This window comes from Giraffa tippelskirchi, chromosome 4, assembly GCF_054371585.1.
Source record: "Giraffa tippelskirchi isolate mGirTip1 chromosome 4, T2T-mGirTip1v1.2.pri, whole genome shotgun sequence".
Classification (NCBI taxonomy): Eukaryota; Metazoa; Chordata; class Mammalia; order Artiodactyla; family Giraffidae; genus Giraffa; species Giraffa tippelskirchi.
In genome coordinates this window covers 112456209-112472872 of record NC_137278.1, presented here as the reverse complement: position 1 = coordinate 112472872, position 16664 = coordinate 112456209, and the positions used below count along the sequence as shown (strand labels likewise).

At 36.6% G+C, this 16664-nt stretch overlaps 1 protein-coding gene across 1 annotated transcript in view; it reads right to left on the bottom strand.

Moving 5' to 3' along the window:
- Positions 1 to 16664, bottom strand: part of OTOGL (otogelin like) — a 431190-nt gene that overhangs the window by 64811 nt on the left and 349715 nt on the right. The window contains exons 30-35 of the mRNA XM_081593187.1: positions 14953 to 15102; positions 12842 to 12961; positions 7565 to 7681; positions 6552 to 6708; positions 5872 to 5898; positions 653 to 820 (exon numbers count right to left, since the gene is read on the bottom strand). Coding sequence (XP_081449313.1) covers positions 653 to 820; positions 5872 to 5898; positions 6552 to 6708; positions 7565 to 7681; positions 12842 to 12961; positions 14953 to 15102 — 739 coding nt within the window. The remainder of the gene's footprint in view (positions 1 to 652; positions 821 to 5871; positions 5899 to 6551; positions 6709 to 7564; positions 7682 to 12841; positions 12962 to 14952; positions 15103 to 16664) is intronic.

Below are 16664 nucleotides of genomic sequence, written 5' to 3'. Positions count from 1 at the left end.
CCTATGTTTATAGAACACACCATGCACAGTTCTAAGCAGGGTTAGAACAGTAACAATGTACCCTGAACATCATGCATCAGAAAGGGACACAAACCATCAGTTAGAACAGATGCAAAGTGGATACGACCAATATAAATCTCCAGGGGCAAGCCAGGAAATGTGGGGCCGAGTACCAAGACAGACAAGGCCAGTAAGGATAACAGTCTGTCTCAATGACTGTCTAGATTTTGATTTATGCTCTTAATTTCCTTGATATTAAATTATGACTTTTTTCTTTAATCTGACATTAAAATATTTCAAATGTTAATTATCAGTGGACTATTTTAAAAATAGTCAAAAGTTTTGAATTAAATTCTGTGACTAATAGAATGAATATTGAAGCTGTGCTTTACCAAGGACCAAAAACCCAACCAAACAATTGCAATTCTAATTGCATCTATATATATGCCAATAGATTAACAAAGAAATGATTTTATACACAAAAGAGAGAGCTGGCTCATGTGCCAGTGTCTTATTTTATTTCAAATCCTTTAGAGCACATAGAAAGATGTCATAAACATATTAAATTCCCCAATTAATATTTACTGCATGAATAAATGAAAAGAGTCGATGGAAAACTACATCTTTATTTTCAGTTGCAAATTCTACTTACATGATGCCTTCTCTTTGAAAAGGCCTGGAGTGATCATAAAATTAAAAAATAAATTGCCATGAATACTACTTCTTGGCAGAGAGAAAATGCTTCCACTGGTCATATTAGCTCCCAGAATAAGGCCAGTCTGCCCATAACTTGCCAGCATATATGGTCCTTCTCCAAGCCCTAGTTAAATGCAAATAAGAGAATTATAAATTTGCATAGGATTTTTACATTTCAAGCTGTCATTTCAATAGAATAAATTTTAATAACAAAGATACTCCAAAATTATTGAGCATTTAAACATTTATCATTAACAAAATAACTGAACTCTTTTCAAAAAGACTATATCGGGGCTTCCGATATATCGGGGCTTTGCTCAGTGGTAAAGAATCTGTCTGCCAATGCAGAAGACACAAGTTCAATCCCTAGTCCGGGAAGATCCCACATGACCCAGAGTGACTAAGCCCATGGGCCACAACTATCGAACCTGTGCTCTAGAGCCCTGGAGCCACGATTACTGAGTTCACATACCACAACTGCTGAAGCCCGTGACCCCTAGAGCCTGTGCCACCACAACGAGAAGCCCACATATTGCAACTTGAGAGTCACTCCCACTCTCTACAAGAGAAGAGCCAGCACAGCCACCAAGACCCAGCACAGCCAAACATAAAAGAGTAAATAAAATTATTAAAAAGGATACATTATATTGATTTGGAAAATATACATATGTATTCAGAATATGTAATTTATTTCTTTTGATGTGGGCCATTTTTTTAAGTCTTTATTGAATTTATTACAATATTGCTTCTGTTGTTTTTATGCTTTGGTTTTTTGGCCCTGAGGCATGTGGGATCTTAGCTTCCTGACCAGGGATTGAACCCACAACCCCTGCATTGAAAGGCAAAGTCTTAACCACTAGATCACCAGGGAAGTCCCTAGAATATGTAATTTAGAATATATATATACATGAATGTGTGTGTGTATGGACATTTAATGTTTTAAAACAAGTGAGGTACTATAAAACTTTGATGTTTCTTCTGAATTATCAAAATTAAATTACATAATTATTAGCTGTGTACTTTTTACAGTTATATTTAGATATTTTATGTAGTAGGTTATACAAAATTCTAACATAGGTGTGGTAGGTGATTTCATAAAAGATCAATCTGGTGGCCCTCAGTGAATTTCATTTTTCCTCTTTTCTCCACTTTTTATCTCAAGGACAGTTTTCCTTTCCCAGCCTATTCTTAAGATGGAGGGGAAAAAAAAACAAATCAAAGAAATCAACCACCTGGGTTTTTTCCACTTTCAGGACAAAGACCAGGCATAAGAGAAGGGGAGAAGATAATTGAATTAGAGGGTTTAAAAGTCTCCCAAACAGGAAGGAGAGCAAGACCCCAAATTTTCATCACAAGGACCAGGAGAAGGGGTTATAGAACAAGTTATTCTCAAGCACTGTCCCATCCACTGACTCGTCAATGAGACACTTCAATTTTGAGGAGCTGGAGACACTTCTAAGCCATGACAGAAGAGCTTTAGTAGGAACTCAGACATGGTTAGGCTTAGATGGTCAAAAATCCACCTACAATGTGGGAGCCCTGGGTTCAATCCCTGGGTTGTGAAGATCACTTGGAGAAAGAAATGGCTACCCACTTCAGAATTCTTGCCTGGAGAATTCAATGGACAGAGGAGCCTAACAGGCTACAGTCCATGGGGTCGCAACAGTCAGACACTACTGAGTGACTTTCACTTTCACTTTCAGACATCTTGAGTACACATGGAGATTTGAAAATCTTCACTCCCACACCAAAATGGAACTGATCAGATACAGTGAAGACTTTATGAGCTGTTACAAATGTATACCCTGCACAGTTTCTCTGGGAGCTAATATCTATAACATCCAAAGAGAACTACATCATCATCTCCACCACCTACAAGTTCATTTTCTAGGAAAGACAGAAGTAACCTAGACTTTTAAGAAGAAAATATACATAAACTTATAAATATATAGATTTGTGTGACTATGTAAATAATGTACAAATGGGTACATAAAAGTGCAAATTATGAAATACAATTCAAAATGAAGACATATACAAATACAGATTGTGAGCTCCAAGCACCCTCAGGCACAGATGTCCAAGAGGAGAATAGGAGAAAGGAGATAGACCACTCAACAAAATATTTTCTCCCCTACAAGACAAGTGCCTTCCTACAGCAACCTGAAGAGACCATTGTCATCTGAGAAATCCATTTGTATAAAAATTTAAAGCTTCTGAATCGACTCCCAGTTGATGGATATCTTGCATGTGAATTGTTTTCCTGTATTTTCACTAGCAATTGAGGGCAAAAGTCATTGACTTTATCATTAATCTTCTGTAGGGAGAATTATAATTTCTGTATACTAAAAGCAATCATTTCCTGTATTGATTATTTAAACAGTATTAAGTATATCCAATCTAATAAAATCACTCTGAACTTAAAACTTATGTAACAATTTTTAGCAAAATATTGAAATCTTCTACTCCTTAGAGCAACAGAACCTTTGTATTTTTAGCAAATTCCATAAAATGAACATGAAAATATTATAGAAAGTCATTGTGTGAAGGATTATAAGCTCATCTCAGCAGCAACCTCTGAAGTTTCCTACTTTAAAAACATTTCCTCCTACAGAATCACAGGCTTTTACCTCTGCATTTGCTTTGAATAATTTAAGTATTTTAATAACATAGGGTCCAGAGAAAACACCAGCTATGACTGGGCAAAGACTAGGTAAGTTTACAATAGTTGTGAAATTGAGATGAAACAAATTAAGGATAACCATTTTAAATGACTTATATTTTTATTGGTATCAACAATTTCCACAATTCTTCATTCCCCTTCAATTGCCCCTTAGGCATCACATTCCTTTCACAATCTCTTCCTCTCCTTGGCAGGTTGACTCTATCCCCTATTACTTTGACCATAGGAAACAGAATCGCTGTCACTCATGAAAGCAAAATGTCTCTTGTTCACCCTCTGAATACTACCAATACAGTGTTAACAAATGAAACTAGAAGAACTGGTTTGAAGGATCTTGTAACACATTAGGAGAAAGAAGTGCAGCAGATTTATTGACACAAAGCAGTACGTCCAAAGCACCAAGAGGTAGAAATTCAATATTCATAGAAAATTCTGCTTCTGTTTCCAAGAGACTGCAGAAGGAACACCAGAAAGTACAAAGGCACGGATGGAGATTTTTCACGGTAGAGCTGTATGAGGCAGGAATTCCTGAGTGAGGGAGTTACTGGTGCATTTTCTCATATTACGGTCTGTACGGTGTGTTAGACCATATGATAATGATGTGCTGTGGACATCCCTAGACTAGGACGTGCTAACCACTATCAGACAGTGCAGCATAGAGATCAAGCTCATTGGTTTGGACTTAGATTGTTCATAAATCCATTTATCACATTTTAGCTATATGACTTAGACCAAATTATTTCATTCATCTAAGCTCAATTTCTTCCTTTGTAAAGTGTTAATAATGACAATAATGTTATGACTTTCAGGCATATTTTGAAGCTTAAATTATATGATAAAGATATCATTAATGCAACAAAAACTACTGTTATTATTAGGTATTTGTTGTTGTTGTTCAGTCAGTAAGTTGTGTCTGACTTTTTGTGACCCCATGGACTACAGCACAGCAGGCTCCTCTGACTAAAACATCCATTTTCTTTTTAATTTATCCCCTCTATTTTACTAAAATTTTCTGGCTTTCTTTGTACTTTTATAGTTGACAGATTTATCCCTGGCTCAGTAAGTCACCAAAAACACTCTGGATTGGTGGTTTGGTTTTTTTCTGTAATGGGTCAGCTCTCCTGTAACTATTAATCTAACCTATTCATCATGGGTTTTTGTCCAGTTACGAATGAAATGGACATCTCCCTGGAGCATCTTTTTTTGTCTGAATTAGGTTTCAGCGGCTAGGCCTTCCTCATCAAATAGGTTTGACAAAAAGGAGCATCAGTTCTGCTAATGTCTGGCATTTTCAATGAGGATATAATTCTCAGTCTTTTACATCTATGCCTTGGTTTTAGGCAGCACCTCCTCTTAAGACTCATTGACTCATTGGAAAAAGACCTTGGGAAAGATTGAAGGCGGGAGGAGAAGGGGATGATAGAGGATGAGATGGTTGGATGGACATGAGTTTGAGCAAGCTCTGGGAGCTGGTGATAGACAGGGAAGCCTGGCGTGCTGTAGTCCATGGGGTCGCCAGGAGTCAGACACGACTGAGTGACTGAACCAAACTGACTCCTCTTAGACTTCCTGTTGCAAATTTGAATGCTTGGAGGACTAGGATACTTTCATTATTACTAAATCAGTAAGTTCTCATTCTGATAATAAATTTATATTTAATTTCTGTAAGATGATGGCTAAATAAATTTCTATATTATTATTTCTTTCTTTAATTTCCACAGCATAATAGAGTTCAAACAATGTCCATTTTTATTCTTAATGGTAAGAGGTATGTATATCCTTCATCCTTTTTACCAAAAAAAATTAGCTAACTTCACTCATTCATTCATTCTTTCATGTTATTCTAGGGCTACTAAGAGCTTCCTCGGTGCTGAGAACTTAGTTACAACACTCTATTGTTTTTCAAGGGAATAAATTTCAACACAAATACTTAGAAATTCAGATACATTTTAGAAGGCAAGGGCTTTCATTAAGTCATACAGTTGACACAGACAACATGATTTGAACCGTGCAAGTCCACTTCTAAGCAGATTTGTTTCAATAGGAAATATTTAGCACTGTGGGGCTCCCTGGAGGCTCAGTGGTAAGAATCTGCCTTCCATTGCAGGAGACGTGGATTTGATTCCTGGGTTGGGAAGATCCTCTAGAGAAGGAAATGGCAACCCATGCCAGCATTCTTGCCTGGAAAGTTCCATGGACAGAGGAGCCTGGCAGGCTACAGTCCATGGTGTCACAAAAGAGTTAGACACAATTTAAGCAACTGAACAACAACAATACAATCCATGGTTGGTTGAATCTGAGAATGTAGAACTGCGAATACAAGGGTGACCAATTGTGGAGGGTTAGTGCCCTCAACCCCCGCCTTGTCCAAGGATTAACTGTATGCCAAATTATGAACTATTCATACTTTGTTCCCAGAAAAGTTGTTCAAAACCTGTGAATCCAAAGATACATTTAATAAAATAGTATCCTGATATTCTTTCTATTTCACATACCTTCATTGTAGTATTCACAATCAAGTGCTAAAAGGATAAAAGAAGAAATGTTAAACTAAATAAGAATCTGACCACTTATCTTGAATATGTGCAAAATATGATTTACCAATAACCAAGTGAAAGAACTCAGAATGACATCACTATTTGGGAATCTTCTCTGAGCTAAGATTCTTTAAGAGTACTGTGTAATAATTTATTAAATTTCCTAAGATTATTTTATAGGTAGGCAAATATATTAGCCAATCTATAGTCCGCTGAAAGTGTTAAAATCATAAGCTGTTTATCAGATTTACTATCTATAGGAGTAATCGAAAAGTTTCAAAGGTCAAATCTGAATACAAATTCAAAATGATGTTTTTAGAACAACGTTTCTTATCACTAGAACAGTGGAATTTCACAGTCATAAGAGAGTTATAAACAATTTCTCCAAGGATGGTACATAATTTATAGTGCAAATGTTACAGTGCTAAGTCAAACACAGCACAGAAGAACTTACTTCAAAGTTTCTTTTATAAATCCTTTAGCTATACTACAATTTATATACCTTATCAAAAAAATATAAATTTACTCATCTTAAATTTGATTTCCATGAGTTCCATGGTATCACTTCTAAGATAAGACAACATGAATCTCCACATAAGCTTCCCACCTAATGATGATGTTCTAATTAGGGTACTCACAACAAATAGTAGATGATCTCCAATGAACAGAAACCCCCTCCTGACAACACTTGTATGCATACGCTGCTACGCTTGTGCATAGACATTCACAATCCCCACCAAGATTACAGTTACACGTGTCTTCATGACAATTTTTAGCAAAAGAAGTGACATCAATCTGAAATGAAGTAAAAGATAAATTAATCTCAAAATGTACTAACTACAGCTGATTAAAATTCAGCCTTCTAAAAGAAAGCTAACTGGTAGATTTTCAAAATTTGCTATAATCAGCTTAACACTGCCACCTAGAGAGTTCTAAATATATCAAACCTCTATTTGCCCAAACGAAGAAAGAATTTATTAGGCAATTGTAAGATCAAAGAACTAGCAAAACAGGTAATAGGATTGACAAATACAATTTCAATATCTTCAATACAACAGATTCATATTTTGTAGAAGCTCATTGTTTCATTATTGGCATATTCTGATAGCATTAAAAGAATGTTCTGCTTCCAAACGTATTTTGTTTTTAATAATATCTTAAACTACTTTTAAAACTTCTATTGGGACCTAAAATTGTTATGTTAGAAAGACATTTAGAAAGTTAATTTCTAAATAAATTACATTCCATCTTGGGATGTGCTTCTAAAACTATTTTAAATGTGCCACTAATAATTATTTTAAACTATACTTTGGGTTAAGGAGAAGAATGCCATTTGGTGTTGTTCTCCAAAGAAAACTAAGCATTTATAGCTTTGATAATGGACATAAAAATGTTTCGCAAGCTGTGAAAGACCATTAACAAATATTATGTACAAATGTACCCTGTTAATAAGATGGCATGAGGAAGAGTGTAAATCACCTAATGTGCCAGTTCTACAGAAATACAAATTACCAAATTGGTCTTCCTAATAAGGGTTAGGTAGTATACCTAAGAAACCAATGGGCAGCTAAATTATTTTTCCAGTTAATCTCAATATTAAGACACTGCAGTACTTGTTTAAGTTGGAAAGTTTAATAAAGTATTCACTTACCACATTGCGACAAGGAGCAAAAACATCACTGTACAAAATGGAGCATTCTTTCTTGGCATAAGGAAATTTGTTTTGATGTGCCTCACAGGGTTTAAATGATTCAACTGGGGTTTCACACTGTGGAAAAAGTTAAGGGAGAAAAGAAAATTTTTAATGAGGAAATTTCTGAAGCTGAAAGCAGAGTAACCTAATCTGACTTCAACCACTACAATCGTATCTAATATATTCTCATTCTTTTAGACAGACTATACCGAAAGCACCTGTGCTCAGCCAGCTCATGTTAATAGCATATATTATTTTTGAAAGTAACTAAATTTACTATTAAAACCATGACAATATTAGAGAATGAAGTTAAATAATTTTTAAACTGTCAACTGTAGTGTTACATGACTAAAAATTTTTCATAAGCAAATTATTCTTTTTCCTTTAATTTTCACGTCTTTCATTTCTATCACAAGCCATCCTCTGAGGAGTCACATGTACTCAAGCATCTACAGCTTACCTCCCATATACTCAGCAATTTGGTCTCTGCCTCTTCTAATCCACCTCCCTCAAATTGGCCTGGAAAAGGTGATCATTGATGTCCTCATTACTAAATATAAAGGCAACTTTTCAGTCTTCGTCTCATCTGATCTCTCCCTATCTTTGACTGTGTTTAGTACTTTACCCTTCTTATATGTCTCATGTGTTTCTGGTGGCAACATTTTCCAGTGGGTTTCCTCCTAATTCATTTGCTGCTATTCCCCATCCTCATTCCACTTCCCTTCTCTGCAAGGCTTGACCTTCAAGTCTCTATTTTTTTCATTTTATACACTTCTCATGCCTTCAGCAGACTCCGCGACCCCATGGACTATACAGTCCATGGAATTCTCCAGGCCAGAATACTGGAGTGGGTAGCCTTTCCCTTCTCCAGGGGATCTTCCCAACCCAGGAATTGAACCCAGGTCTCCTGCATTGTGGGTGGATTTTTTACCAGCTGAGCCACAAGGGAAGCCCCCTGTATATAATAGTAACTGCCGAATCCCATATCTCTTTTCTGAAATCTCAAAACTTGGACATTTCCATATTTCCATCCCAGACCTCTTTTCTAAAATCTCATTTCCACATAAAATCTCTGTCACTTCTCTCTCAACATATCCTGCACTGTACTTTTCTTTACACCATTGTCTTGTCCCCACTGTTCCCTACCACCAAATTTACTCTTTGCCCTGTCTTGTGGAAGAACACCATTGTCTAACCAGTAATCCAGGAAGATAGGAGACTTTCTTGAATTCTCCAAATCAATCTTTCATTTTGCAATCCTTTTAACAGAGTCTGATGTTTTAGGTGTCTCTCAAATTTGGACAGTTTTCTAAATCTTTAAAATGTAACATTTCTTAGTTGGATTATAAGCGCCTAACTAGTTAAGAGCCTTTGAGTCTAGATTCTAGCACACAAATATCGCAGCCCTACATTTTGCATTCCAGCCATTCCCTGCTTCAGACCGTTTACCAAAGCCATAATGAACTGCATAAAATTCCTATAAGGTACCATACTCAGATCATGAACTCCTTATTTCCAAATTCAGAATTAAACGGAAGAAAGTAGGGAAAACCACTAGGCCATTCAGGTATGACCTAAATCAAACCCCTTACAATTATACACTGGAAGTGACAAATAGATTCAAGGGATTAGACCTGATAGACAGAGTGCCTGAAAAACTATGGACAGAGGTTTGTAACAATATATAGGAGGCGGTGATCAAAACCATCCCCAAGAAAAAGAAATGCAAGAGGGAAAATGGTTGTCTGAGAAAGCCTTACAGCTAGCAGAGGGGAGAAGAGAAGCTAAAGGCAAAGGAGAAAAGGAAAGACATACCCATCTGACTGCAGAGTTTCAAAGAATAGCAAGGAGAGATAAGAAAGGCTTCCTAAGTGATCCATGCAAAGAAATAGAGGAAACAATAGAATGGGAAAGAACAGAGATCTCTTCAAGAAAATTAGAGATACCAAGGAAACATTTCATGCAAAGGTGGGCACAGTAAGGAACAGAAACAGTATGGACCTAACAGAAGCAGAAGGTATTAAGAAGAGATGGCAAGAATACACAGAAGAACTATCCAAAAAAATCTGCATGACCCAGATAACCACAATCATGTGACCACTCACCTAGAGCGAGACATCCTGGAATGTGAAATCAAGTGGGAATTAGGAAGCATCATTATGAACAAAGCTAGTGGAGGTGATGGAATTCCAGCTGAGCTATTTCAAATCCTAAAAGATGATTCTGTGAAAGTGCTGCACTCAACATGCCAGCAAATTTGGAAAACTCAGCAGTGGCCACAGGACTGGAAAAGGCCAGTTTTCATTCCAGTCCCAAAGAAGGGAAATGCCAAAGAATGTTCAAACTACCACACAATTGCACTCATTATATATGCTAGCAAGTAATGCTCAAAATTTTCCGAGTTAGGCTTCAACATTACATGAACCAAGAACTTCCAGATGTTCAAGCTGGATTTAGAAAAGGCAGAGGAATGAGAGATCAAATTGCCAACATCTGTTGGATCATAGAGAAAGCAAGAGAGTTCCAGAAAAACATCTACTTCTGCTTCATTGACTACCCTAAAGCCTTTGACTGTGTGGATCACAACAAACTGAAAAACTCTTAAAGAGAACGGGATACCAGACCACCTTACCTGCCTCCTGTCAAATCTGTATGCAGAACAAGAAGAAACAGTTAGAACCAGACATGGAACATTGGACTGGTTCAAAATTGGGAAAGGAAAGGAGTATGTCAAGACTGTATGTTGTTACCCTGTTCATTTAACTTTTATGCAGAGTCCATCATACGAAATGCCAGGCTGGATGACTCACAAGCTGGAATCAAGATTATGGGGAGAAATATCAATAATCTGAGATACACAGATGACACCATCCTTATGTAAGAAAGCGAACAGGAACTAAACAGCCTCTTGATGAAGGTGAAAGCGGAGCGTGAAAAAGCTGGCTTAAAACTCAACATTCAAAAAACGAAGATCATGGCATCCAGTCCCATCACTTCATGGCATATAGATGGGGAAACAATGGAAACAATGACAGATTTTATTTTCTTGGGCTCGAAAATCACTGCAGATGGTGACTGTAGCCATGGAATTAAGATGCTTGCTCCTTGGAAAAAAAGCTATGACAAACCTAGACAGCAAAGTACAGACATTACTTTGCCAAAAATGTTTGTCTAGTCAAAGCTATGGCTTTTCCAGTAGTCATGTATGGATATGAGAGCTGGACCATTAAGAAGGCTGAGTGCTGAAGAATTGATGCTTTTGAAGTGTGGTGTTGGAGAAGGCTCTTGAGTCCCTTGGACTGCAAGAAGATCAAACCAGTCAATTCTAAAGGAAATCAGTTCCGAATATTCATTGGAAGGACTGATGCTGAAGCTGAAGCTCCAGTACTTTGGTCACCTGATGTGAAGAACTGACTCTTTAGAAAAGATCCTGATGCCGTGAAAAACTGAAAGCAGAAGGAGAAGGGGACGACAGAGCACAAAATAGTTGGATGGCATAACTGACTCAATGGACATGAGTTTGAGCAAGCTCCAGGAGATGGTGAATGACAGGTAAGCCTGGCATGCTGCAGTCCATGGGGTCACAAATAGTCAGACATGATTGAGCAACTGAACAAAAACAATCACTATGCTCAGGCTTCCCAGGTGGCACTAGCGGTAGAGAACCTGCCTGATAATGTAGGAAATGTAAGAGACATGGGTTCAATCCATGGCTCAGGAAAATCCCTTGCAGGGGGGCATGACAACTCACTCCTGTATTCTCCCCTGGAAAATCCCATGGACAGAGGAGCCTGATGGACTATAGTCCATGGACTTACAAAGAGTCGGACACAACAGAAGCAACTTAGCACACAGGCACCATACTCACTCTAGTCTTCCTGACACCTTCTAAAGGTCTGCTCCTTCCTTTGCTGCTACGCTCTTTCCTATCACCTTCAGTTTTATAGCTCCTGTGAGTCTTGTGAGAATCAACTCAATGGCATCTTCCTTTGACCACAAACTCCATGTTGTACACACCTCTATCAAAGCACCTGTCTCATAGTACCATTGTTAATTTTTCTACCTCATCTGCTAAACTAAATTCCCAAGGGCAGTGGCTATGTTTTAATTATATTATGTGTTCATATCTCTTGGAAAACATTAAGTGCTAAACAGAACTTACTGAATGAAAATTTTTTTTTATTTTCAGCTTTGTCCATTAGGTATAAATGAGTTTAAAATTCTTTGATTAGCCCAAATATTTAAGTATGATTATAAATTATTTAATTCATTTTATATCAAAAAATAAAATCTTTATACTTTTCAATGTAGACCACAATGAAATATACTGCTTAAATTTTACTAAATTGGGTGAATGTTTAACCCTAATCCCCTTTTAATTTTTTAAAGAGATTTAGATACATCAGTAAACTAGGCAAAATAGTAAAACAAATAATCAAATAGTAACCAACCAGGAAATTGTAGTTTCAGACTCTATTTTTAGTTAGAAAAAATAGGTTTAAAAAAAAGAAGAAGAAAAGAGTAGAACAAATTTCCATTTTGACTGTTTTCTTAGTTCAGTGTTTCTCAGATTGTATCCCATAAAAAACTATTTCTTTGAGAACTGATATACTAAAACATAAGCTCTGTGTCAGTAAATTTGGGAATTCCTTCAAACACATCCCTCCCCTGAAGGTATATAATGCCTCAAGAAATCCTTCAAAAAAGAAATATGCCTGACTTAATTCATCCTAATTGCTCCCTAAGGTAATTGGCCACGAATTCACTCTTTACCCTTCCCCACCCCACACACAGCCATGTCTGGAGAACAAATGCTAAGAAATTCTGTCTTTATTTATTCATAACCTTGAGTTGACAAAAGGTACATCATTAGATATACAAATACATTGAAAAAGCGTTAGAAAGGAAAAGCATGAGATTAGAAGATGAGAATTTGAACATCATTTCTGTGACTTTCTGGATACACAATAGTAGACAAGTAATTTAACCTTCTTAAGCCTCAATTTCTTCATCTGTAACATGGAGTCAATATCCTTTACATTAACAGATTGTCACAAGGATTACATGAGAAATTAAATGTAAAAGCAGTTTGAGTTTGTCAACTATAAATTACTACACAAATATTACATAAAATAGTATTACCAAAATAAATTTTCCTTTAAGAATAAAATTTTTTAGTGGGTAAATATGCCAGAAAATATTTGTTTTTTTCTAAAATACATATATTCCACTTACCTGTCCTAATGCCCAACTATCTCCAAATACCTGGGCATTTTTCACTTCTAAGTTATTGGATGTGGTCATATCATTTGAAGTACATTTGTCAAAGTTTCCACATAATCCTGATAATTTGTTCTAAAGTAAAAGAAAATTACCATGAAATATTCTATATTCATTTCAACATTTTCAGACTAAAATTTTAAACATCTAAAATAATAAAAATATCTAATAGTATTTAGTACAATATTTAATAATAAGCAATCATTAAAACAATGTAAAATATAAATTGAAAAGAACTGTAAACAATCCAGACTGAGTATTCAACCATTAATGGATAAAACAAACTAGTACATCCATACAACAAGAGTATCAACCAGCAGTAAAGAGGAACAAATGATTAATTCATTCAAAAATATGAATGAATCTTGAATGTATTTCATCAAGTCAAAGAAGCCAGACTATATATTGCATGATTTCATTTATACTGTATCCAGAAAAGGCAAAACTATACAGTGGTTGCCCAGGGTGAAGGGTAAGAAGTAGCAATTGACAATAAAAGGGCAACACAGAAGAAATTTGGAAGCTGACAGATCTGTTCTTTTTAGAACTGTGGTGGTGGATACACAACTCCATGCATTTGTTAAAATTCATAGAATTGCAGATCATAAAAATAAATTATTTTACATTTTTAAAGAATTTTACTGTATGTAAGCTTAAAAATATTCAGAAAATAGAGGAAAAGATGGAATGTAAATTGTAATAAATCCAACTGTATTACAAACAATATCACATAACCATGCTGTAGGGAGTGGGAATAAAAGAAGCTGAACTCAATAACTTTGGAAAACTGGATACTGTAAGGTTGAAGTTAAAAAGAACGGTATGCAACACTTGGTAAAGTTACTATTCCCTGGGATCTGAGTTAGTTATTCTAAAGATATAACATTTCTCAAAGGAAAACATCAATCATTTTATTTTCATAAAATATTAAAAAGTCAAATGTAATTTCATTCCTTGTATCTCATTTGGATTGACCTACCAAGTAGTTGGTAGGATTACAATAAACTGTGGAAAATTCTTCAAGAAATGGGAATACCAGACCACCTGACCTGCCTCTTGAGAAACCTATATGCAGGCCAGGAAGCAACAGTTAGAACTGGACATGGAACAACAGACTGGTTCCAAACAGGAAAAGTAGTACGTCAAGGCTGTATATTGTCATCCTTCTTATTTAACTTATATGCAGAGTACATCATGAGAAACACTGGGCTGGAAGAAACACAAGCTGGAATCAAGATTGCCGGGAGAAGGATCAATAACCTCAGATATGCAGATGACACCACCCTTGTGGCAGAAAGTGAAGAGGAACTAAAGAGCCTCTTGATGAAAGTGAAAGAGGAGAGTGAAAAAGTTGGCTTAAAGCTCAACGTTCAGAAAACTAAGATCATGGCATCTGGTCCCATCACTTCATGGGAAATAGACGGGAAAACAGTGGAAACAGTGAGAGACTTTATTTTTGGGGGCTCCAAAATCACTGCAGATGGTGATTGCAGCCATGAAACTAAAAGACGCTTATTCCTTGGAAGGAAGGTTATGACCAACCTAGATAGCATATTTAAAAGCAGAGACATTACTTTGCCGACAAAGGTCCATCTAGTCAAGGCTATGGTTTTTCCAGTGGTCATGTATGGATGTGAGAGTTGGACTATAAAGAAAGCTGAGCACCGAAGAATTGATGCTTTTGAAGTGTGGTGTTGGAGAAGACTCTTGAGAGTCCCTTGGACTGCGAGGAGATCCAATCAGTCCATCCTAAAGGAGATCAGTCCTGGGTGTTCATTGGAAGGACTGATGTTGAAGCTGAAACTCCAATACTTTGGCCACCTGATGCAAAGAGCTGACTCATTTGAAAAGACCCTGATGCTGGGAAAGATTGAAGGCGGGAGGAGAAGGGGACTACAGAAGATGAGATGGTTGGATGGCATCACCGACTCAATGGACATGAGTTTGGGTGGGCTCCGGGAGTTGGTGTTGGACAGGGAGGCCTGGTGTGCTGCGGCTCATGGGGTTGCAAAGAGTCGGACACAACTGAGCGACTGAACTGAACTGAACTAAGTAGGTTGACTTACCTTCCACTGTGGTCCAACTTTGATGTGGATGGTTGTCTTTTTATCCCAAAGAATAGTGATGTCTTTCTCTGGAAAGTATACTACCATGTAGTACCCTGCCTTCCACAGCTGATATGTTGGTTTATTTTCCAGAAAAAAACCTGATTTTTTCTTCAAAAAAAGGGAAAAAACATAATAAAGAAAAAAATGAATTTCTTATTTTCTAACCAAAATGCAAACATTAATTAAATCAATATCTATCAATAAGTAGCTATGTACTAGTATTTTTGCTTAGCCCTATCCTTTCTTAATTTTATAACAAAAGACAAAACAAATGAATAAAATAGGAAAAACATAAAATTGATAACAAGACACAAAGTGGTAGATAGGCTCAACATAGATAAATGGGCAAAGAGAAAAAGGTATTTCAGTTATAGAGAAGAACACAGACAAGGCATGGACATACAGTACATTAGATGGATATACCTGCTGACCCAGCAATTCTATATTGATGGTTAGTAAGTAAGATTGAGTACCAAAAATGTCAATGGACACGAATCTGAGGAAACTCCAGAAGATAGTGAAGGACAGGGAAGCCTAGTGTGCTGCAGTCCATGGGGCCACAAAGAGTCAGACAGGACTCAATGACAACAACAACCAAAAATGTATGACTTCGCATAACTGAAAAACATAAGTACACAACGTGTGTGTGTGTGTATAGACAGAGAGAAAGAGGTGGTAAGGAGGATGAGGAGATGAATTTCCATCAAAGGAACTTAGGAAGGCTTCTTGCAAGAGGTAGGACATATATTACTGATCTGTAAGAGATCATAAAGAGGAAAATAAAAAGCGATGGAAAATAGAATGAGGAAAGAAACCATTGTAAGCAAAGGGAATCGGCTAAATGAAGGCTTGGCGGGGGCAGGAAGTTCAAGATTTTTACAGAGCTTCAGAAAGCACAGAGAGCTACAGCATGGATTCCAGGACAAGCATAGTCTGAGACCCTGTGCCTTCAAGTTACCCATTACAGTCAATGGCTGTTATTTCATGTGCTAAATGCCCTCAACAGAGGATTTTGAATAGTAAAGTGACAGACAATGTTTGTGTACTAAAAGAAAAGAATGTGTGTGCTAGAAAGGATAATAGCAGGGAGAAACTAGAAATGGAATCCATTGGGAAAATTTAGAGTACCTTCAACCTAAAGTGAGAATATGCAATGTTCTTTATGAGTAAGAGCTATACCCTATAAAAGATTATGCTGAATCTAACACTGAAATTAACTCACATAATAATTTTTAAAATACACGGTTAAGTCAAAGTAAATAAAGTGAATTTTTAACCAGAAGCAAAATTAAAATTGTGAAGGCGATATGAAATCCTCTGGTTATTTTTTCTCCCAAGTAATAACAGAAGCATAGTTTGGGAAACACTGTACTACAGTGTACATTTTTATAAATCCTTCATAGGGTAAATTAAATAAACTCATATTCACAGGAAGTTTTCAGTCTCCTAGACCAACATCATACTTGCAAGTGCTCAGTATATTGTATAGGACAGTATATATTTTGTTAGTGGACTCTACCTAACCTCATTTCTTTCTGCTTCCAAGTACCAAGTTGGAGTTATGGGGCAATGCCCTTAGAACCTGTAAGGGTCTGCATTCAACCTGGAAGTATACTTGTGTCCAAGTAAGCAAGGCATTAAGTAATGAAAAAACACTACAGCAGGACAAG